This window comes from Ovis aries, chromosome 1 (genome assembly GCF_016772045.2).
Source record: "Ovis aries strain OAR_USU_Benz2616 breed Rambouillet chromosome 1, ARS-UI_Ramb_v3.0, whole genome shotgun sequence".
Classification (NCBI taxonomy): Eukaryota; Metazoa; Chordata; class Mammalia; order Artiodactyla; family Bovidae; genus Ovis; species Ovis aries.
This window is the reverse complement of record NC_056054.1, coordinates 60904251-60929267: the sequence shown is the minus strand read 5'-3', so window position 1 is coordinate 60929267 and position 25017 is coordinate 60904251. Positions and strand designations below refer to the sequence as shown.

Here is a 25017-nt window from a genome sequence, read left to right as displayed (position 1 = left end):
CTCCAGGTTAATCTCTATAAGAACTTTTGAAGAGAAGTGCTGTTGTTAACATTTGATAGATGGAAAAACAGACCCAGCAATTAATTGACCTAAGATTTTATAGCTAATCAGATGCTATACTATCACCATTTTCTCTTGTTACCTTCAAAACTTCTGTTTGTTGGATGGAAACCCATATTTGATGAATGACTAGATGAATATATGTGTGAATATATAAATTTAATAAACATTGATTCCTATTCCCACTGTTTCTCCTCTTCTGCTAATTCTCCTTACAGGGATAAGATCAGAGCTTATTTGAATTCTGGAATATGGTATTATGTTCTGTATTTTAGGACCAGTGATAAAAGGAAAAACTTGGCTAAACAAAAAGCTGAAGCTCAAAGGAGGCTTTATGGTCAGAATTCAATAAAAAGACCCTTACCAGGTTCCTCAGATTGGGAACAACAGAGACATCAGTTGGAGAAGCGGAAAGAAGAGCTGGTATGAAAATTTTAACAATGTGCCTACAGTTTGAATTACATAATTCACTTGTCAGGTTTTATTTGTAAAATGTCTTCGTTTCTAGAAGGAGAGACTAGCTCAGGTACGGAAGCAGATCTCGAAAGAAGAACACGAAAATCGACACATGGGGAATTACAGGTAACCGTGCTTTTGTTTTTTTATAGATTGAAAAAGTGAAGTGTCAAAACAGCAGTGTCTATATTTTTTAACTTTTAGGCTTATTTTAAGCCGTGTTGGTATCATGCTTTTTGTTTAATTTACTTCCAGCAAGGAAAGATAGTCAGCAAGCAGATGGTTCAGACTTGGTGAGAGCTGCTTGCCAGCCTCAAGGGTGGTTGTGTAACATCTTTTAAACCTGATGTTATCCTGTTATCTTATTTTATTATCATATGGTATTTTGAGAAAGTCAGGTCTCTTAGTATTCTTTCTGTCAGTTCAAAGTTGTTTTTGTACTTTGTTGTAAATTCAAATGTATCAGGAACCAGGCAAATAGTGAAACTGTCTGGAGGAGCCAGGTATGAGACAGAAAGGGACGTGGACTGTGTGCAGCTGGACCCCCTCCAGTGTCACATTTGACAGGAGAAGACGGGGGCCCTCTAAGCTCTTTGTGTTCCTGGAAAGACTACCCCTCCTCCCAAGATTTGATAATGACTCAGCAGAATTAGGAGAATTTGACATCATTGAACTTCCTGCCCTCCGGTAAGGTGTTCTTTCCAGCCTTAATACCATTAGCAGTAGAGATGAAAACACATTCCTCTCAACCTAATTGTCTACCTAATTCTCTCCAGCAGAGAGGAAAATTCTGCCACCCCTCAAAAGATCATTAGGGTCAATCCCTACATTCTTGTATACATCAATAATCACACTAAGTCTAAAACTTTCCAAACCTTATCACTTAAACTATCTCTGATAAAGTTCTCCAGTATTTCTCCAATATGTCCCATTGCAATTCTTCTTAAACCATCTCCCCTCAACCAGATCTTTATACTGTGCTTTCTGGAACTCTTCACTTAATGATAATTCTCTGGATAAACTTCAGTTTGTATGGGTAACAGATAAAAATTTATGGATATCTTATACTGTATTCATCTTTATTTCTAGCACCTAGTAAAGTGACTGATACAAAGTCATGGATTATCTTTGTAGTTTACCTTATGTCTTGCACTATAGTAGCTTTTTTTTAAAAAAACTGGTTTATCTGATTTTATTGTAGGCGAATTTATCCTCCTGAAGATAAAACACTACTTGAAAAGTATGAAAATTTGTTGGCTGTTGCCTTTCAGACCTTCCTTTCAGGAAGAGCGGCTTCATTCCAGCGAGAGCTGAATAATCCTTTGAAAAGGATGAAGGTAAAAGAATGAATTCTTATAAAGAAAAGAATGAAGCCAAACAATATGTCTTTAAAAACAACCCATCTTAGTTCCACATGTAAAACCATTTCACTTTTAAGATGCACTTTTCTTCCATTTTAACAGTTGGTAGTATTTCATAACCAGCCGAACGATTTCATAAGTAAGTTGTCCTAACAGGACAAATTATGAGGTAGAGAATGTTGATGTTATTTTGTAATCTATTGTAATAAATGTTTTATTGTAGAGTTGTGTATACATAACTGAATAAAAAATAGATTGAAATGACCTAGTGGTTTGTGATGTTCTCATTATTTGGACTATAAATAGTATTATACAATATTTTTTTCCTGATGCTGCATAGACAGTGCATATGAGAAATAATTGCTACACACATACACGTGCAGAATAACCTATATGCCTTATTAAAAGGTCTAATAGTTATCTATTGCAGTATGATAAGCCATTTCATTTATTTGCTCATAATTCTGCAATCTTGGCTGGGCTCAGTTCAGTGGTTCTTCTGCTGAGCTAGCTTGGAGTGAATCAGATATTTGCATTTATTGGAAAGCTCATCTGGGGATGGAAATCCAAGGTGGCTACACTCATATGTCTGGTGCCTCAGTTGAGAGAGATGGAACATCTGGGGAGCAGGCTGGGTGTCTCTTTCTCTTTACAGGACCATGTAAGAAGGGTAATCAGAACTCTATATGATAGCGCAAGTTTCCAAAAAGGAGCATTTCAAGAGGACAAGCCCAGCACGCAGAGGCTAATCAAGACCCTGCTAGTGTCATACTTACTAATGTCCCACTGGACAAATACGATTTTTTTTGTTGTTGTCTAAAGAGGCAGTGGTCTTTAATAGTTTTTTCAGTATTCATATTTACTCATACTTATATTTTCTTGTATCCTTAATTCCAGCATGCAGACCTATTGTAGTTGTTTATATTTTACATTGCTGGAAATCTCCCTAGTGTGATACCTCCATATTTTGGCTACCCTATTATACTGAGTGATTTAAAAATCATGGTAAAGTTTATTATAAATAGATTTTTGTATAGTCTTTTTTTTAATTGATTTTTTATTGAAGGGTAATTGCTTTACAGAATTTTGTTGTTTTCTGTCAAACCTCAACATGAATCAGTCATAGTCTTTGCACTCAAATTCTGCAATAGAAGGTTATAAAGCCATTTTCAAGTGGAATAGGCCAAAGGGACAGAAGCAGAAGGGATATTATATACTGTAATGCTCTTTTCCTTCCAATTTCCCTCTTTTGACATATGCAGTTATTTCTACTGTTAGAATTATGTTCTGTAGTTTTTTTTTTGTTTTTCCTGACCCATACAGTTAGAGACCTTTGTTAATTTTCCTTCGCCTGTTCTGTAATGTTATTTCTCTCTCCTGTGAATATAGTCTTTGATCCATCTTCCCATCACTCTGTACTAAGAAATCCTAAGCATTTTGGACCCAGGCAGACCTATGTTCAAATTCCAGCTCCCCTATGTTTCAATTTTGTAACTTTAGACTAAACTATTTGTTCACTTGGATCACTAAAATAGTAGTATTAAAAGTATACTTGACAGGTTGTGAAAATAAAATTGAGGTTAATTAAAATAGTCTGTTTAAAGTACTTTCAGTTCAGTTCAGTTCAATCTCTCTGTCATGTCCGACTCTTTGTGACCCCATGGACTGCAGCACTCCAGGCTTCCCTGTCCATCACCAACTCCCAGAGCTTGCTCAAACTCATGTCCATTGAGTTGGTGATGCCAGCCAACCATCTTATCCTCTGTCATCCCCTTCTACTCCTACATTCAATCTTTCCCAGCATCAGGGTCTTTTCCAATGAGTCAGGTTTTTGCATCAGGTGGCCAAAGTATGAATTTCAGCTTCAGCATCAGTCCTTCCAATGAATACATTTCAAAATTTAGTTTAATGTCAACACTTTGCCTGCCCCATTCTATTGGTCTATGAGCCTATTCTTTTATATATATATATATATATAAATTTATTTATTTTAATTGGAGGTTAATTACTTTACAATATTGTATTGGTTTTGCTATACATCAACATGAATCTGCCACAGGTATACACGTGTTCCCCATTCTGAACCCCTCTCCCTCCTCCCTCCCCATACCATCCCTCTGGGTCGTCTCAGTGCACCAGCCCCAAGCATCCTGTATCCTGCATCGAACCTGGAATGGCAATTCATTTCATACATGATATTATACATGTTTCAATGCCATTCTCCCAAATCATCCCACCCTCTCCCTCTCCCACAGAGTCCAAAAGATTGTTCTATACATCTGTGTCTCTTTTGCTGTCTCACATACAGGGTTATTGTTACCATCTTTCTAAATTCCATATATCTGTGTTAGTATACTGTATTGGTGTTTTTCTTTCTGGCTTACTTCAGTCTGTATAATAGGTATGAGCCTATTCTTATACAATCTTCACACAATTTTCATTACTGTTGTTTCATAGTGTCGAAACGAGGGAGAGTGAATCCTCAAATTTGTTCTTTTCTTTGAAACTCTTAGCTTTTCTAGTCCTTTTATTCTTTCATAAATTTTAGAATCAGTTTTATTCTAAATCTTGATTGTTTAATTACAAAAAAGGCTGCTGGCATTTTAATTGGGATTGAGGAATTTATAAAACAATTTCTAGGGAGTTAACAATACTGAGTCTTCTGATCCAGTAATATGGCATATCTCTCCATTTACTTGGATCTTTAATTGGATCTTTCTCTATGTTGATAGTTTTCAGTTTATATTTCTTGTGCATAGTTCATTAAATTTATTCTTAAGTATTTAATTCTTATTTTTTTGCTATTGTTGCTGATAATATTGTTTGTAAATTTTTTTGTTTTTAATTTGTTGCCAGATTGTAAACATCTGGTTATTTTTGTATATTGCCTTTATATCTAGCATTTTTATGTGTTGTATTTTTACTAACTGCATTTCAAATTATATTCTGACTTTTATTTTGGTTACTTAGAAGTTTGTTCCTTAATTTCCATATGTTTAAAAAGTTCTAGTTTTATTTGTGGTAAGGATTTCTAGTTTAGTTCATTGGTGTTAGAAGACATATTCTGATTTTAGTCTTGTAAAATAAATTGAGACTTGTTTTAACTTGATATGATAACTATTTTAATATATTTCCAAATTTACTTGAGAATAATGTGTATGCTAGAGGTGATGGTTATAGAGTTTTATATATGTCTTTTAAGTAAATTTGGCTATTACTATTCAAATATTCTATAAACTTTCTTATTATTTTGTCCCACTTGTTATAGCAATTACTGAGAGATTTGTTAAACATTCCAACTGTGATTGTGGATTTAGTTCTGTCAGTTTTAATTTCATATCCTTTGAAGTTACAAAGGTGTCTTTTTAATGAATTCATATATTCTATTTTACCACTATGAAGTGTAAATCTCTTGGGTGATACTTCTTGTCTTAAGATTTACTTTGTGTGATTAATGCAGTCATACTAGTTTCTTTCTTATGATTACTATTTAATTATATATCTTTTCCATCCATTTATTTTCATACATTTTTATCTTTATAATATTTTATCTTTTCTATCAATTATGTTTATTATATTATTTTATCTTATTATTCTATTTATATTTGTAGCATGATATGATTTTTTTAGTTACCTATTTCCACTTTTAATCAAGAAATTTATGATACATGAAAATAACTTTTTTCATAAAAAGTTATGAAAACTACTTTTTTACTAATGTTTTAATTAAAATCCCCATAGGAAAACTGCTTGATGTCATAAGTCTAAAACAGTGATTATAGCATAGTATTGTCTAAAACTCTGTTTTACCCCATTATAATCATTGCTTTTTTATTATTATTTTTTAATTTTTTTTTCACTTTACATTACTGTATTAGTTTTGCCATACGTTGACATGAATCCACCACAGGTGTACATGAGTTCCCAACCCTGAACCCCCCTCCCGCCACCCTCCCCATATTATCTCTCTGGGTCATCCCAGTGCACCAGCCCCAAGCATCGTGTATCCTGTATCAAACCTAGACTAGTGATTCGTTTCTTACATGATAGTATATATGTTTCAATGCCATTCTCCCAAATCATCCCACCCTTTCCCTCTCCAACAGAGTCCAAAAGTCTGTTCTTTACATCTGTGTCTCTTTTGCTGTCTCGCATACAGGGTTATCATTACCATCTTTCTAAACTCCATATATATGTGTTAGTATACTGTATTGGTGTTTTTCTTTCTGGCTTACTTCACTCTGTATAATCGGCTCCAGTTTCATCCACCTCATTAGAACTGACTCAAATGTATTCTTTATAATGGCTGAGTAATACTCCATTGTGTACATGTACCACAGCTTTCTTATCCATTCATCTGCTGATGGACATCTAGGTTGCTTCCATGCTATTATAAACAGTGCTGCGATGAACATTGGGGTACATATGTCTCTTTCAATTCTGGTTTCCGCGGTGTGTATGCCCAGAAGTGGGATTGCTGGGTCATAAAGCAGTTCTATTTCCAGTTTTTTAAGTAATCTCCACACTGTTCTCCATAGTGGCTGTACTAGTTTGCATTCCCACCAACAGTGTAAGAGGGTTCCCTTTTCTCCACACCCTCTCCAGCATTTGTTGCTTGTAGACTTTTGGATCACAGCCATTCTGACTGGGGTGAAAAGGTACCTCACTGTGGTCTTGATTTGCATTTCTCTGATAATGAGTGATGTTGAGCATCTTTTCATGTGTTTGTTAGTCATCTGTATGGCTTCTTTGGAGAAATGTCTATTTAGTTCTTTGGCCCATTTTTTGATTGGGTCATTTATTTTTCTGGAATTGAGCTGCAGGAGTTGCTTGTATATTTTTGAGATTAGTTGTTTGTCAGTTGCTTCATTTGCTATTATTTTCTCCCATTCCGAAGGCTGTCTTTTCACCTTGCTTACAGTTTCCTTTGTTGTGCAGAAGCTTTTAAGTTTAATTAGGTCCCATTTGTTTATTTTTGTTTTTATTTCCAGTATTCTGGGAGGTGGATCATAGAGAATCCTGCTGTGATTTATGTCGAAGAGTGTTTTGCCTGTGTTCTCCTCTAGCAGTTTTATAGTTTCTGGTCTTACATTTAGATCTTTAATCCATTTTGAGTTTATTTTTGTTTATGGTGTTAGGAAGTGTTCTAGTTTCATTCTTTTACAAGTGGCTGACCAGTTTTCCCAGCACCACTTGTAAAAGAGATTGTCTTTAATCCATTGCATATTCTTGCCTCCTTTGTCGAGGATAAGGTGTCCATAGGTGTGTGGATTTATCTCTGGGCTTTCTATTTTGTTCCATTGATCTATATTTCTGTCTTTGTGCCAGTACTATACTGTCTTGATGACTGGCTTTGTAGTAGAGCCTGAAGTCAGGCAAGTTGATTCCTCCAGTTCCATTCTTCTTAAGATTGCTTTGGCTATTTGAGGTTTTTTGTATTTCCATACAAATTGTGAAATTATTTGTTCTAGCTCTGTGAAAAATACCGCTGGTAGGTTGATAGGGATTGCATTGAATCTGTAGATTGCTTTGGGTAGTATACTCATTTTCAGTATATTGATTCTTCCAATCCATGAACATGGTATATTTCTCCATCTATTAGTGTCCTCTTTGATTTCTTTCATCAGTGTTTTATAGTTTTCTATATATAGGTCTTTAGTTTCTTTAGGTAGATATATTCCCAAGTATTTTATTCTTTTCATTGCAATGGTGAATGGAATTGTTTCCTTAATTTCTTTTTCTACTTTCTCATTATTAGTGTATAGGAATGCAAGGGATTTCTGTGTGTTGAATTTATATCCTGCAACTTTGCTATATTCACTGATTAGCTCTAATAATTTTCCGGTGGAGTCTTTAGGGTTTTCTATGTAGAATATCATGTCATCTGCAAACAGTGAGAGTTTTACTTCTTCTTTTCCAATTTGGATTGCTTTTATTTCTTTTTCTCCTCTGACTGCTGTGGCCAAAACTTCCAGAACTATGTTGAATAGTAGCGGTGAAAGTAGGCACCCTTGTCTTGTTCCTGACTTTAGGGAAAATACTTTCAATTTTTCACCATCAAGGATAATGTTTGCTGTGGGTTTGTCATATATAGCTTTTATTATGTTGAGGTGTGTTCCTTCTATTCCTGCTTTCTGGAGAGTTTTTATCATAAATGGATGTTGAATTTTGTCAAAGGCTTTCTCTGCATCTATTGAGATAATCATATGGCTTTTATTTTTCAATTTGTTAATGTGGTGAATTACATTGATTGATTTGTGGATATTGAAGAATCCTTGCATCCCTGGGATAAAGCCCGCTTGGTCATGGTATATGATCTTTTTAATGTGTTGCTGGATTCTGATTGCTAGAATTTTGTTAAGGATATTTGCATCTATGTTCATCAGTGATATCGGCCTGTAGTTTTCTTTTCTTGTGGCATCTTTGTCAGGTTTTGGTATTAGGGTGATGGTGGCCTCATAGAATGAGTTTGGAAGTTTACCTTCCTCTGCAATTTTCTGGAAGAGTTTGAGGAGGATAGGTGTTAGCTCTTCTCGAAATTTTTGGTAGAATTCAGCTGTGAAGCAGTCTGGACCTGGGCTTTTGTTTGCTGGAAGATTTCTGATTACAGTTTCAATTTCTGTGCTTGTGATGGGTCTGTTAAGATTTTCTATTTCTTCCTGATTCAGTTTTGGAAAGTTGTACTTTTCTAAGAATTTGTCCATTTCTTCCACGCTGTCCATTTTATTGGCATATAATTGCTGACAGTAGTCTCTTATGATCCTTTGTATTTCTGTGTTGTCTGTTGTGATCTCTCCATTTTGATTTCTAATTTTATTGATATGATTTTTCTCCCTTTGTTTCTTTATGAGTCTGGCTAATGGTTTGTCAGTTTTATTTATCCTTTCAAAGAACCAGCTTTTTGCTTTGTTGATTTTTGCTATGGTCTCTTTTGTTTCTTTTGCATTTATTTCTGCCCTAATTTTTAAGATTTCTTTCCTTCTACTAACCGTGGTGTTCTCCATTTCTTCCTTTTCTAGTTGCTTTAGGTGTAGAGTTAGTTTATTTATTTGACTTTTTTCTTGTTTCTTGAGATATGCCTGTATTGCTATGAACCTTCCCCTTAGCACTGCTTTTATAGTGTCCCACAGGTTTTGGGTTGTTGTGTTTTCATTTTCATTAGTTTCTATGCATATTTTGATTTCTTTTTTGATTTCTTCTGTGATTTTTTTGGTTATTCAGAAGCGTGTTGTTCAGCCTCCATATGTTGGAATTTTTAATAGTTTTTCTCCTGTAATTGCGATCTAATCTTAATGCATTATGGTCAGAAAAGATGCTTGGAATGATTTCAATTTTTTGAATTTATCAAGGCTAGATTTATGGCCCAGGATGTGATCTATCCTGGAGAAGGTTCCATGAGCACTTGAGAAAAAGGTGAAATTTATTGTTTTGGGCTGAAATGTCCTATAGACATCAATTAGGTCCAACTGGTCTATTGTATCATTTAAAGTTTGTGTTTCTTTGTTAATTTTCTGTTCAGTTGATCTGTCCATAGGTGTGAGTGGGGTATTAAAGTCTCCTACTATTATTGTGTTATTGTTAATTTCCCCTTTCATACTTGTTAGCATTTGTCTTACATATTGCAGTGCTCCTATGTTGGGTGCATATATATTTATAATTGTTATATCTTCTTCTTGGATTGATCCTTTGATCGTTATGTAGTGGCCTTCTTTGTCTCTCTTCACAGCCTTGTTTTAAAGTCTATTTTATCTGATATGAGTATAGCTACTCCTGCTTTCTTTTGGTCTCTATTTGCATGGGATGTGTTTTTCCAGCCCTTCACTTTCAGTCTGTATGTGTCCCTTGTTTTGAGGTGGGTCTCTTGTAGACAACATATATAGGGGTCTTGTTTTGTATCCATTCAGCCAGTCTTTGTCTTTTGGTTGGGGCATTCAACCCATTTATGTTTAAGGTAATTATTGATAAGTATGATCCTGTTGCCATTTACTTTATTGTTTTGGGTTCAGGTTTATACACCCTTTTTGTGTTTCCTGTCTAGAGAATATCCTTTAGCAATTGTTGGAGAGCTGGTTTTGTGGTGCTGAATTCTGTTAGCTTTTGCTTGTCTGGAAAGCTTTTGATTTCTCCTTCATATTTGAATGAGATCCTTGCTGGGTACAGTAATCTGGGCTGTAGGTTATTTTCTTTCATCACTTTAAGTATGTCTTGCCATTCCTTCCTGGCCTGAAGAGTTTCTATTGAAAGATCAGCTGTTATCCTTATGGGAATCCCCTTGTGTGTTATTTGTTGTTTTTCCCTTGCTGCTTTTAATATTTGTTCTTTGTGTTTGATCTTTGTTAACTTGATTAGTATGTGTCTTGGGGTGTTTTGCCTTGGGTTTATCCTGTTTGGGACTCTCTGTGTTTCTTGGACTTGGGTGATTATTTCCTTCCCTATTTTATGGAAGTTTTTAACTATTATCTCCTCAAGCATTTTCTCATGGTCTTTCTTTTTGTCTTCTTCTCTGGGACTCCTATAATTCGAATGTTGGAGCATTTCATATTGTCCCAGAGGTCTCTGAGATTGTCCTAATTTCTTTTAATTCGTTTTTCTTTTTTCCTCTCTGATTCGTTTATTTCTACCATTCTATCTTCTATTTCACCAATCCTATCTTCTGCCTCCGTTATTCTACTATTTGTTGCCTCCAGAGTGTTTCTGATGTCATTTATTGCATTATTCATTATATATTGACTCTTTTTTGTTTCTTCTAGGTCCTTGTTAAACCTTTCTTGCATCTTCTCAATCCTTGTCTCTAGGCTATTTTTCTGTGATTCCATTTTGATTTCAAGATTTTGGATCATTTTCACTATCACTATTCGGAATTATTTATCAGGTAGATTCCCTATCTCTTCCTCTTTTGTTTGGTTTGGTGGGCATTTATCCTGTTCGTTTACCTGCTGGATATTCCTCTGTCTCTTCATCTTGATTATATTATTGTGTTTGGGGTGACCTTTCTGTATTCTGGCAGTTTGTGGAGTTCTCTTTATTATGTAGTTTCCTCGCTGTAGATAGGGTTGTATCAGTGGCTTGTCAAAGTTTCTCAGTTAGGGAAGCTTGTGTCAGAGTTCTGGTGGCTGGAGCTGGATTTCTTCTCTCTGGAGTGCAATGAAGTGTCCAGTAATGAGTTATGAGATGTCAGTGGTTTTGGAGTAACTTGAGCTGCCTGTATATTGAAGCAGAGGGGTGTGTTCCTGTGTTGCTGGAGAATTTGCGTGGTATGTCTTGCTCTGGAACTTGTTGGCCCTTGGGTGGTGCTTGGTTTCAGTGTAGGTATGGAGGAGTTTGATGAGCTCCTATCGATTAATGTTCCCTTGAGTCAGGAGTTCTCTGATGTTCTTAGGATTTGGACTTAAGCCTCCTGCTTCTGGTTTTCAGTTTTATTTTTACAGTAGCCTCAAGACTTCTCCATCTATACAGCACCGATGATAAAACATCTAGGTTAGAGATGAAAAGTTTCTCCACATTGAGGGACACCCAGAGAGGTTCACTGAGTTACATGGAGAAGAGAAGAGGGAGGGGAGAGTTAGAGGTGACTAGAATGAAATGAGGTGGTATCAGAAGAGGAGAGAGCAAGCTAGCCAGTAATCACTTCCTTATGTGCGCTCCACTGTCTGAACTGCTCAGAGATGTTCATGGAGTTATACAGAGAAGAGGAGAGGGAGGAAGGAGACAGAGGTGGCCAGGAGGGTAAAAGAGGGAAATGAAAAGGAGAGAGACAGATCCAGCCAGTAACCAGTTCCCTAAGTGTTCTCCACCGTCTGGAACACACAGAGATTCACAGAGTTGAGTAGAGAAGAGAAGGGGGAGGGAGGAGACAGAGGCAACCTGGTGGAGAAAAAGGAGAGTCCAAAGGAGGAGAGAGTGGTCAAGCCAGTAATCTTGCTCTCAAGTAAAAATGGGTACTGAAAATTGTGTTTTTAAAGGTACAAAATTGATAACAAATACCAAAAAGCAAAGATTAAAAATCTAGAGTAGATGTTGGATTTTCAAAAATACAATATTAAAGAAAAGAAGAAGAAAAAAAAAAGTCACAAGAATTAGTTAAAAAAAGCAACAACAACCACAAAATATATATATATATATATATGGCATTTGCTTTAAGAACTTAAAAGTTAAAAAATGTTAAAATAAAAAATAAAAAAAAAGGAAAAAGAAAAGAAGAAAAAACCAAAACAAACAAAAAAAGAATGATCATAAAAATAGTAAAAGTATATCTGGGACTTTCTCAGGTGGTGTTGTGGGCAGCGTGGGGTCAGTTCATTTTCGGATAGTTCCTTGGTCTGGCTTATATTTCTTAAGATCTATACTTCCAAGGCAGTTCCCTCTGTTTTAGCTTCTTCTGTTTGCTGGTTTCTTCAGTGTCTGTTTTCTGCCCTGACACAAGGGGGATGGTGGTGGACACTTTTTTTTTTTTTTTTAGGCTCACTTGTTCAGTCGCACTGTGGGGAGGGAGGGATGCTGCAAACAAATAATACTGGCATGTGCTCGTAGTGTGTCAGCCACGCTGGGCCTGTGCCCGCTCACGGTGCACACCGCTCAGGCTCTAGGTTGCTCTGCCAGGAACCGTCTGAGGCTGGCTCTGGGCTGCATGCATCTCCCCGGTCTAAGCCGCTCAGGCTCAGGCACTCAGGTAGTCCTCAGAGGTGCAGACTCAGTTGGGCCTGCGTTTTGTGCCCTTCCCAGGTCCGAGCAGCTCGGGTGTTTGGCGAGCGCGGTCACTGCGACTTATCGCATTTCCTGTCCCTGCTGCTCAGTTTTCTGGGTGTACATCTGGTGCCCCTTCTTAGGCAGATGGTGACTGTCTAGAACCCCAAGAAGTCTTAGTTAACAAAGAAGCTTGCTTGCAGTTTGGAAGTTTCTCTGGGGCTGCGATTGCCCCCTTCCAGCCCTTCCAGCTCTGGCTGCCTATCACCGGAGGGGGATGGTCTGCAGCTGGCTAATTCTATTCTGTCCTTTGTTCTGTGCACGATCCTGGCAGTGTCTTATGTTAGAGTTTTTCATGCGGTAGCTATCTCACAGTCTGGTTTGCTAGCCCAAGTTAGTTCGCTCTGGTTGCGATCGGTCATGCCGCCGAAAAAGCACTGCAGTCCGCACCTCCCTGCCCAGCCCCCGCTTGCTAGTGGCAGATGCAGGCATCTGCGCTGCTTCTCCGCTGGGGGAGTTACCGTTGGGCTAGTAATCTGTTGCTTTTAATTATTTATTTATTTTTCCTCCCTGTTATGTTGCCCTCTGTGCTTCCAAGGCTCGCCACAGACTCAGGAGCAAGAGTGTTTCCTGGTGTTTGGAAACTTCTCTCTTTTAAGTCTCCCTTCCCAGGACGGAGCTCCCTCCCTACCTCTTTTGTCTCTTTTTTTCCATCTTTTATATTTTTTCCTACCTGTTTTTGAAGACAATGATCTGCTTTTCTGGGTGCCTGATGTCCTCTGCCAGCATTCAGAAGTTGTTTTGTGAAGTTCACTCAGCGTTGAAATGTTCTTTTGATGAATTTGTGAGGGAGAAAGTGGTCTCCCTATCCTATTCCTCCACCATCTTAGGACCACCTCTGATATGATTTTTTTAATTGATTTATTTTTTATTGAAGGACAATTGCTTTACAGAATTTTGCTGTTTTCTGTCAAACCTCAACATGAATCAACCATAGGTATCATAATATGATTTTTTCTCAAAAGAAATTACAGTATGCATCCTTTAATCATAATAATTTACCCTGAATTGATATTTTACTACTTCATAGACTATATAAGGACCGTATCAGTTTAGTTTCATTTAGTGTCTCCTTCCAAAGTTTGTGCTGTTATCATATACTTTACTTTTACATAAGTTGCAAGCCTCAAAATGTATTATTGTTACTATTACCTAAGCGTTCAGTGATTTTAATGTTTCCTATATAACTTCTCATGTTTACTTACATATTTACCTTTTGTGTTCTTCATTCTATTGTGCATATTCATGCTTTTGACAAGGTTTGTCTTCCTTCAGTTTGAAGAAGTCTATTATTTCATGTTCCTTGTAGCATGAGTGTAGTGGTGATGAGTCTTCTGCTTTTTTTTTGTTTGTTTGTTTGTTTGTTTTTCTTGGTTTTGGTTTTTGTCTGCAATTGTCTTTTATTTATGCCTTTACTTAAAATTGTAGTTTGAGTATAAAATTCTATGTTGGCGCTTCTTTTTTTAAATCCCAGCACATCTGAATGTAATATGTTGTTGTTGGGTTTTTCTCCTGGCAGCCTTTTTCTTTATTTTCAGAATTTTGATCTTGATGTGTCTGTGGGGTTTTTTTTATTATTATTCACACTGCTCATAATTTTCTTGACCTCTTGAAGCTGTAGATTCATCTCTCTCATTGGTTTCCTTTTGTTTTTCCTTCAGATTTTTTGCTGTGTTATTTTGTATATTGTCTCTTTATGGGACTCTCTTGCACAAATTAGATTATTTGACAGCATCTCACATACAATTGGCCTTCTGTATTCACAGATTCTGCATCTGTGAATTCAAGCAATTGTAGGTTAAAATATTTGGAAAAAATTTCAGAAAGTTCTGGAAAGCAAAGCTTGAATTTGGCATGCTCCAGCAACTACTTTCGTAGCATTTTATTTGTAACTATTTATATGGCATTTTGGAGAAGGCAATGGCACCCCACTCCAGTACTCTTGCCTGGAAAATCCCATGGATGGAGGAGCCTGATAGGCTGCAGTCCAGGGGGTCGCTAAGAGTTGGACACGACTGAGTGACTTCACTTTGACTTTTCACTTTCATGCATTGGAGAAGGAAATGGCAACCCACTCCAGTATTCTTGCCTAGAGAATCCCAGGGATGGGGGAGCCTGGTGGGCTGCTGTCTGTGGGTTCGCACAGAGTTGGATACAACTGAAGCGACTTAGCAGCAGCAGTGGCAGTAGCAGCATATGGCATTTAGTTTGTATTACGTATTTTAAGTAATCTAAAGCTGATTTAAAATATATAGGAGAATTTTTGTAGGTCATATGTAAATATTGCACCATTTTGTATGAGGAACTTGAGCATCTATAGATTTTGATATCTGCAGGAGGTTCTGGAGCCAACCCCCATAGATACTAAGGGACAAACTGTATCTTTGATATTATGTTCTGTTTTCCTTCTCTCTCTCTTTCTCTCTGTCCTTCAGTTTGGATGATTTCTATTGATGTGTCTGCTGAATTCGGTATACCAGTAAGGCTATCCAATCACTTCTTATATTTTTCAACTCAAGAATGTCCATTTGGCTTTTTGAATTCTGTTTCTCTATTAAAAGTTTGCATCTTTTATTCATTTTGTTTTTATCAATTTTATTTAATATGTATATAAGTTATTTTAAAATCCTTGTCCGTTAATTTTAACATCTGGATCATTTATGGACTTGCTTTTATTGATGATTTTCCCTTTTAATTGTGGATCACATTTTTCAGTTAGTTTGAATGTCCTATAATTTTCATTTATTCTACAGACATTGTTAAAAATCATCAAAATTGAACTGATACTATTTTGTTCAAAAGAAGACATTTATGTCTTATTTCAGGGTGCTAGGTCAAGGGATTGCTCTTTGAGGCAAAGAAAAGTTGAGCAAAAGCAAAAAAATCAACAGTGGGAACTGTATCAAACTTAAACGTTTCTGCACACCAAAAGAAACAATCAACAAAATGAAAAGCCCACCTATAGAATGGGAGAAAATTTTTGCAAACCATATATAAGAGAAAGAGTTAATATCTAAAATTTGTAAAGAACTCATACAACTCCATAACACACATACAAATAAACAACTTGGTTAAAAATGAACAGAGGGACTAAGTATAGACAGCTTTCCAAAGAAGATATTCCAGTGGCCAACAGGTACATAGAAAGATGTTCAGCATCCCTAATCATCAGGGAAATTTAAATCAAAACCACAGTGAGATATCACCTCACACTTGTTAGAATGGCTATTATCAAGAAGATTAGAGGTAGCAAGTGTTGGAAAGAATGCAGAGAAATGGGAACTCTTATAATCCATTGGTGGGAATGTAAATTTGTTCAACCACTAAAGAAAATAATACAGAAGTTCCTCAAAAAATTAAAATTAGATCTACTATATGATCCAGCATTTCCATTTCTGAGTATTTACGCAAAGGAAATGAAAACAGGATATCAGAGACAAATGCACTCCCATGTTTATTGCAGCATAATTCTCACTAGCCAAGTTATGGAAACAACGTAAGTGCCTGTCAGTGGATGAGTGGATAAAGAGGATGTGGTGTGTATATAAATGGAATATTACTCAGCCATGAGAAAGAAGGAAATCCTGCTATTTGTGACAATGTGGATGGACCTTGAGGACATTATACTAAGTGAGATAAGTCAGACAGAGAAAGACAAATCCTGTATGATATCACTTAGATATGGGATCCAAAACAGACAGAAGCATAACACAAAGAGTAAAATGGTGGTTACTAGGGCTGGGGTATGGTGGAGTAGGAGAAATACTGTTTAAGGTTACAGTCTTGTAACTAGAAGTAAATAAGCCCTAGAGATCTAATGCTCAGTAGAGTGAATATAGACAACAATATTGTATCGTAATTATCAAACATTACTTAATTATCTCAGTCTCAAAAAAGAAATGATCATTATATGATGTGATAAAGGAGCTAACTATTACTAAAACAGCAATCATGTTAAATGTATAAAGGTATCAAGTCAACATTTTGTCTCCCGTAAATTTACACAATGTTATATGTCAAATATATTTCAACTAAATATGAAGTAAGAAAAGAAAAAAAGTTGAACTGAGGCTCAGGCTGCATTGCAAAAGGTTTGCTTTAGTTTACCTATGGTTTCAAGCACCTTGTGCGTGATATCTATTCAGTCGATTACAGGCTTCATTCTCTACTGGTATCTAGTAATTTCAAGACTATAGAGAAGTGTTTCTGGTTTTCTATCCATGCCTCTATCCTCCTATTCCACTATATACTCAGCTAAAATTGCTGTTGGAGAGGCAGAAGGTCAAGAAAACCAGGTCTGTGAGGCTCTTCTAGGTGTCTCACTAGCCCACATGACATTATAAAATTCCACTAGATTCTGTTTATCCTTGCAGAGTCTCTATGCTTATTATAGACCTAATCTCTGCTCAGGGAGGCCTGGCGTGCTGCAATTCATGGGGTCGCAAAGAGTCGGACACGACTGAGTGACTGAACTGAACTGAACTGAACTGAATCTCTGCTCAACTGTTGAGCTTGACAAATGACCCCACAGTGGAAAGTGGCCACTTATCTCTGCTCACTTAGGGAACACTTTTCCCTCTCTGGTATAATTCCTTTTACATTACATTTATCCATAGTTTTCTGATGTCTTAAAAAGTATGATTACTTAGTTTATCATCTTTTTTTAGCTGTTATGATGAAAGTATTGTCTATATGACCTTATTTCTCCTAACAAAAGTGGAACTCCTTACTTTTTAACTGTTGTGTACTGCTGTCTTTAGAATTCATTGTAGGATTGTTGTTTAATCAAAGCTTTATAACAAGAATCTTTTGGTATTTTAATAACTAAATCTTAGGTTGGGATGAAGAGTGACCTTTTTAATGGATTTCCATTGCACAGTGAGATTTCTAGTTTCTTTTAACCCCCCTTTAAAAAAAAAAGAAACACAAATATAAATCATAAATATATAAGTGAAGATATGGTATTTTATATGTTGAATAAATAATGAAAGCAGTTGACTGTGCCACTTTTTAGTATAGCTGTTATACCCCTGTTGCTCCTGTGTTTTCATAATGTTACCCTTTGACTTCAAAGTGACTCTTGAAGAGTATAAGAGAAGATAATTAGGCTTATAGAATGAAAACCTTTCATAAAGTTCTAAAGATGTTCTTGTTCAATAGTTAAAAATTTGAGTTTCATTAAATTGTGTTAGTTACCTAAATACTAACATTGGATTGTTCTAAATGAACCTATTAGGCCAGTAGTCAGTGTTCTGTCTAAAGTTGTAATTTTATTTTACACTAATCAATATGGAAATGATTGATGAAATTGTGGTCTAGAGAAATCAGAGTGAACTTTTAGAAATTTTAAAGTATCCAATAGGCTAATTTATTTAAGTATTGTATTCCAAGATCTTTTTTTTAAACTTTATTTTTCTTTGCATATTTATTTTTTATTTTTTAAAATTTAAATTTATTTATTTTAATTGGAGGCTAATACTTTATGTTTTCATAAGGATATATTGTTTATGATTATCAATACATAATATTTTCAGCTTGGTACTATTGTTATTACCAGATTTTAGTGAAAGTTTTTTCAAGAGTTTGCCATGATCCTTTATTTCTCATTTGATCTGAACAATCTTTGTTAAATAGTTTTTGGAATCTTTACTGCACACCAAGACTGATGAACTTGGAAAAATTCTGGAGTCCATTAGTGATCATGATTTTAATTAAATTTTTTTTTAAGGAGGAAGACATTTTGGATCTTCTGGAACAATGTGAAATTGATGATGAAAAGCTGATGGGCAAAACTACCAAGTCTCGAGGACCAAAGGTACCTTTTCCCTTACTTCCTATCAAAGTAGACTCTTCTATGGACAGTTGATTTTCTTTTCACTTTTCTGACTCTGTGAATGACTGATGCCACTTTAAAGAAACTTTGTGGACTATAGAATTAGATGACATTATCTTGTATTTAGGAGAAGCTTCATTTTGTTAGTTCTTCTCATTTTCTAATTCTATCCTTAATCAAGTGAAAGCCCTATGAGTCAGGGTCAAATGAGACCTAGAACTGGTACCATCATTATATACTCGGTACTAAGCTTTCTTTATATCTCCAGACATATAATTTTCAGAGATGTGTAGCATTTTAGATAGGACAAATCATGACTCTAGAGATACTAATGAGGAACCCCATTTTTACTAGCCCTGCAATATTAAATTTGTGTAAGGTAAAATAGTTAAAGTTTCTAAGAATACATAGAAATCTACCATGCTGGCAGAAATAGGCAAGTGTTTGCTCTACCTTCATCTGCTCTGTGCTTCATCCACGTGTTCTTTTGTTATATGTCAAAGGCTTTGCAAGTAAAGTAGGAAATTTGAGTTCTTAAAATCTTGGAAAGATTTTCATTTCACTTTTTTTCCGCTTTACGTTTGAGCAGTACTGAAACTATCACTTCATCCTCACAGATATCCTGCTCTGTCATGCATTCATGATTTTTGTTACATGCCTGGAATGTCTGCTTATTAAAAAAATAATTGATTCACTGCTTGATTGACTAAAGTCCCCCTCCTAATCCAGCTGCTGTTGTGAAATCTTCCCCCCATGCCTCTTATTAGATCTAGACCTTCTGTCCTCTCCTTCTAATGCTGTAACACAAATGACACTTTTATAAAACAGTTGCGACAAAAGATTGTATATTTGCCTTAGTATGAGCTTGTGAGTTCCTTAAAGATAGGAGGTATATTTCACCTTTACACCTCTAGCATCTAGCATAGCATCTGGCACTTAGTAGGTTCTCAAAACCATTAGTTAAATTTGTTGGATGTGTCCACAGGGACCTTGTTGACTAGTGGAAGGGCAGATAGGTGAACCAAAAACCAAGGTATATTGTGGCAAGTACTGCAATTAAGAGGGTGAGAAGTGCTACAGCAACATAGAGAAGAAAGGGACTGGTAGACTATGGATGGCTTCATAAAGGAAGCACCATTTGAATTGCTTCTTGAGTAGTTCCCTAAACATACAAGAAGGGTAGAAAGACAGTTATGGTAGAACAAACGTGGAGATATAACACTGCATACAGTATTGGAGAAACAACAAGGAATTTGGTATGACTCAAGTGAAAGATGCTTGGAGAGTAAATGGGTACAAGACAAACCTGGTGAAAGATACGTATCTGGTGAAGACCAGAAACATGAATGTCAGGCATTGTTCTTTTGAATTATGTGTTCTCTATTAAAGAACTGTAGATAGTTCTAAATGTTGTTGATAATTCCTTTGGAACAAATATATTTTTAGAGTATGAGCAAAAGTGAATACCTTCATGTTATTGTTTCATTTTGGAAAATATAGGCAAGTTTCTAAACTTTTTATATTAATTATTTAGCAATTTGGCAAACCAGATGTGAGGCAACCTGGGTGCGCAATATTTGTGGAAGATCTGAAAATACAAAGGCTTTAGGTCACCCTTCTACTGTCTTATAAGTTTGTTTAGCTTTGTCAAATAAGACTTATCCAAATAAAAATATTACCTCCAAGAGGACAGAATTCATGCTGTGTATTTCTCAACCCCTCTTATTCCAGGCAAATAGTAGGGGCTAATAATGGTGGCACTAGGGGTAAAAAACCCGCCTGCCAATGACGGAGACATGAGAGACACACATTCAATCTCTGGGTTGCGAAGATTCCCCTGGAAAAGGGAATGGCAACCCACTCCAGCATTCTTGCCTGGGGAATCCCATGGACAGAGGAGCCCGACAGGCTATATATAGTCCATGGGGTTGCAAAGAGTCAGACATGACTAAAACAGCTTGGCACATAGCACAGCACAACAATGTATTTCTTGAAATGAAATGAAATGATTGATTTCTGTAGTTATTAACACTAGAAATATTTTGAAGTACTGAAAGTTGCATAATAAATCTGAAATAAAAGTACTTTTAAAACTTCTAGCATCCTGTACACTGAGGGTCTGGAGTGTCCTAAATTTCAAAATGGCCTTTCCTTTTTAGAGGGATGTTACTACACGCCAAATATTGATTTCCAGTGTATTTACTGGTAGAATAATTGAAAGTATTCAAGGTTAAATGAAACTGGTACTAGGAGAAGCAAAGTTTCAATTATTTAAGAATATAAGAAATATTAATTAGCTATTAAATACATAAAGGTATGCTATTCACTCAGTTGTATATACATAAATAATATCACATAAAGTATTATCATTGTTCTTCTGTCAAGTAGAATGTATTTGGTATTTGTTTTATTATTCTTTATACCATTTATATATTTTTAATATGCAACCAAGTTCATAATACAGTTGGACATAAAATGAATGATATGGCTTATGTTAGAACTCAATACCAGTTTACAAATTTCATTTTGTAGTTAAGGCACTGTTTGGAGTTTATTTGCTATGACTTCTTATTAATTACTGCTTAAACAATGTGTTTTTAACTAGTCCCAAATGCATGTATGAAACAAAGATTTAGCTGTCCATTTCTGTTTGTGATTCTTTGTAGACTCAAATAACTCATTATGTAGTCAAGTTCCTTAAGAAACTTTAAAGCTGTTTGCCGAAGGTACTACTAGCAAGCTTCATTGTGCCATTGTTTCTTCTGGGTATGCTACAACACTTCTGAAGAAACATCCTTTCTCTAGAATTCATGTTCCCCAAGATTATCAAAATGTTTGATGATTGTGTTACTGGTAAATGTTTTTCTGTGTATCCCTTTGAACATTGTTAGCTCTCAGTAAATATTAGACTATCAAAAGAAGAACGTATCTTAAATACGAGTTGGTATTTTAGTATATTAAATTAATCTCCTGCTTTCTTTTTCATCCTTTGCTAAGACAGCGACTTTAAGACTGTGCTTTGGCTTACTATGTATTCTAGGCACTTTGTGAAATGCTTTTTCTTTCTTTATCTTTCCATCCTACACTGCTACATGAGAGGACATACCCCATTTCCATGAAATCCCAGGGTAACCAAGGATTTCATTACAGTGTATGCTAACATCAAAACATTTTTGTTTGATTTAACAGAGAACAAGAAACTAGTATCCAACTGCACGAACCTTCCCTAGCAGGAATAAGAGGCATATAGCACGTTTAATTGTCTCTTAAAATGACTAGGTTACGAAACCGTGTTACTCTACTTGGCTGTGCACGTTATTTCTGAAGTGGAGATGTTCCACTTCCCTTGCATTTTATTCCTTCAGCTGGCATCATTGGAAACACATTGACGGGAGATTCAGCAACAAGTGATTCTGATAGAGATACTGGAACATGATATCACGGCATTTTGAATCTTTACAAACTTATCCATCTACATAGCACTTATTTTCTTAAAAAATTATGTAATACTGAAGTTTTTTATATTATATCTCCTTTTAAAATGTAGTGTGGGCAATGAAAAGCAATGTTGTTCCATTATGACCAGATCCTATGTGTCAAAGGTAGGAATCCTCCAAGAAAAGACATGAGCCAATTTAGAACGTGGAAACCTAACTAAAAATTTTGTTTCTTAAAGTGTCCATAATGAAGTTAGACATGTGAGGAATATCTTGCTTCTTGTTGCACACTATTCAAATGGATAGGCTCATAGACTGTTTTTAGATGTGGCCTGTTTTGTTTATAGTGAATTATCTTACTTACAATGGCTTATCGGACTGCTGCCTTCTTATTTTGTTTTTTGCCTCTTTTGATTTTTTTTTTTATTCCTTCTCTCCTCTTCTGTTCTCTCTCACAAACTCACATGCACGCATACACATATACACATTTATTGAGTGACTTTGAACATTTTGCTGGTCAGCCTCTGAGTCTTACTCTTTGCAACCCCAGTGGACTGCAGCACACCAGGCTTCCCTGTCATTCACTATCTGCCGCAGTTTGCTCAAACTCATGTCCATTTAGTTGGTGATGACATCCAACCATTTCACCCTCTGTCTTCCTGACCTCAATCTTTCCCAGCATCAAGGTCTTTTCCAATGAGTTGGCTCTTCACATCAGTGGCCAAAGTACTGGAGCTTCAGCTTCAGCGTCAGTCCTTCCAATGTATATTTAGGGTTGATTTCCTTTAGGATTGACTGGTTTGATCTCCTTGCAGTTCAAGGGACTCTCACGAGTCTTTTCCAACACCAGAGTTCAAAAGCATCAATTCTTCAGCACTCAGCCTTCTTTATAGTCCAACTCTCACATCCGTACATGACTATTGGAAAAGCCATAGCTTTGACTCTATGGACCTTGGTCAGCAAAGTGATGTCTCTGCTTTTTAATACACTGTCTAGGTTTGTCATGGCTTTTCTTCCAAGGAGCAAGCGTCTTTTAATTTCATGTCTGCAGTCACCACCTGCAGTGATTTTGAAGCCCATGAAAATAAAATCTGCCACCTTTTCCACTTTTTCCTCATCTCTTTGCCAAGTGGGAAACTAGAAATACTAAACTAATCATGTGCATAAGACTTTCTGAATTCTAACGAAATAAACATTTCCTTCCATTTTAGCCCCTGTCTTCCATGCCTGAGAGCACCGAGATAATGAAAAGACAGAAGTACTACAGCAGCGACAGCAGCTATGGCAGTAGCAACAGCTCTTCGGAATCCGACGAAAATGAGAAAGACGAGTACCAAAGCAAGAAAAGAGAGAAGCAAGTTACATATAATCTTAAACAGTCCAACCACTACAAATTAATCCAACCATCCAGTAAGTTAAATTCTGCTAGCTTAGTTTTTACATGAAAAAGTATGGACGGGAAATCACTGAACTCAATAAAAGACCTTGGGCCAAATGAACCAATCTGTGTGAGGAGACCTAGATTCTACCCCACTTCCTTCCCCAGCCAGACCTCAGTTAGGTCTGGATCCCACAAACCCTTTCGGGGTCTGCAAATGGAAAACAAAAGGGGTTTGACGTAAGGATCTCTGTAGCCTTTTGTTCCATATTTCAAAGTCTTCGTTAAGTCCTAAATTTCTGCATGAATCTTTGAAACTGTGCCTCATGGTTGATCTGCTGATGACATTCTCTTGTAAGCCCCAATATCCTCTCATTCCGTTCCCCATTCTGTCAGTCGTTTTGTTGTATATTCTCCCCTGTTTCAAAAAACGTGTGTGTCTCTCTAGGTATTTGACTTGAATGTATCTGTGAGCCACACAACTGTGAAATAGTTGAAGTTTTGTTCCCTCTCATTTTCATCATGGGTAAGCACTTCAGTCAGGACTTCGGTGTTCAGGAAGTATTCAGGAGAAGAACCAACCAGCTCCTCTGTTTCCTTCTTTCCTGCTGCCGTTTTCTGCTTTCTTCCTTTATTTCTTTCCCCATTTTCTCTCTCTTTCATTCCTTTTTCAATCCCAGATGTCCAGTGTTGTGTCTGTGATTCCTCTTTCATCCCCAGATGTCCAGCTTGGTGTTGGTGTTGCCCAGGCTCAGTCGGATACCCCTTCCTGATGTTGTCTGCAATGCAGGACTTCTCTTAGCCTCTGTCACTCATCTCTCTGACTGCCTTGTCCTCCACTGTCCCAGAGCTCCACAAAGGGGCTGGTTCAGTCACTCAGTAAACACATTTCTGAGCCTCTGCTGCTCTGGCTCCAGCAATGGCTTACTATGGTAGTTTCCTGATAAACTCGGCCACCCATATTTATGGGAAAAATGCATAAGCAATGCAGAATTAATATATGAAGATTTTTAATGATCTTTCTTTTACTTTCAAATTATTCCATAAAAATACTTCCTGTCTTTGAGAGTGTGTATGTTTTGAGGGGAAGTAGCGTATTACATTTCATTTTTTATTTACTCTTTTAATGTATGTTTATTGAGCACCTGTTTCAGAGTTTGTAAGCTCTTTTATCCATTATTTCCTTTATCTTAAGGACTCCTTAAGTACTTTCAGTATGTCTCTGTGTAAGTATGGCTCTGTTTCTCTTTTGGAAGCTGACATTGTTCTGCCCAGATTTAATTGGTTTTGGAGCCCCTTTCCTATTGGCTAATGTGTATATCCCTAACAGCATGAACTGACAGAGGATGGAATAGGGATGAGAAAAACTACTAGGGTTCTTGTACTCAGATTCTTTTTTCTTCTAAGACCAGTAGTTTTAATAAATTGAGATTAGACAGAGTATACTAAAAGTGTTTACTAAAAGTGTTTTTAAGTATAAATTCACATTTTAAAGCTTGTCTAATTCAATTAACACCTTTCTCCTTACTAGTTGTATTTTGTTTTTGTAGCCATTAAGAATTGCAGCAAAGGTTTCAATTTCTTATATTCTCTATTTAATCTTACACTAAGGAATGTTATGGCCACAAGCCTTCTTTGAATTTTCTCTCCAAAGAGATGTTGATAACTGAGGATAAAAATTCAGATTATGTACAATGCTTTCTGTTGTAGAGGGTTAATATAGGTAATTTAAACTTGCTACAGTACCAC

The 25017-nt window shown here is 36.3% G+C and overlaps 1 protein-coding gene across 15 annotated transcripts in view; it reads left to right on the top strand.

Moving 5' to 3' along the window:
* The window catches only part of TTLL7 (tubulin tyrosine ligase like 7), a 171394-nt gene that overhangs the window by 94405 nt on the left and 51972 nt on the right, over positions 1-25017 (top strand). For 9 of the 15 annotated variants that reach the window (XR_006059909.1, XR_006059911.1, XR_009599631.1 and 6 more), the window contains 6 exons: positions 336-483; positions 569-642; positions 1084-1203; positions 1718-1853; positions 18349-18435; positions 23102-23300. Coding sequence is in view for 10 of the 15 variants with exons in the window: in XM_042250312.1 (XP_042106246.1) it covers positions 336-483; positions 569-642; positions 1084-1203; positions 1718-1853; positions 18349-18435; positions 23102-23300 (764 nt within the window). In the remaining 5 variants the exon portion in view is untranslated. The remainder of the gene's footprint in view (positions 1-335; positions 484-568; positions 643-1083; positions 1204-1717; positions 1854-18348; positions 18436-23101; positions 23301-25017) is intronic. The other 6 variants (XR_009599633.1, XR_009599635.1, XM_060411236.1 and 3 more) reach the window with 1 other exon arrangement.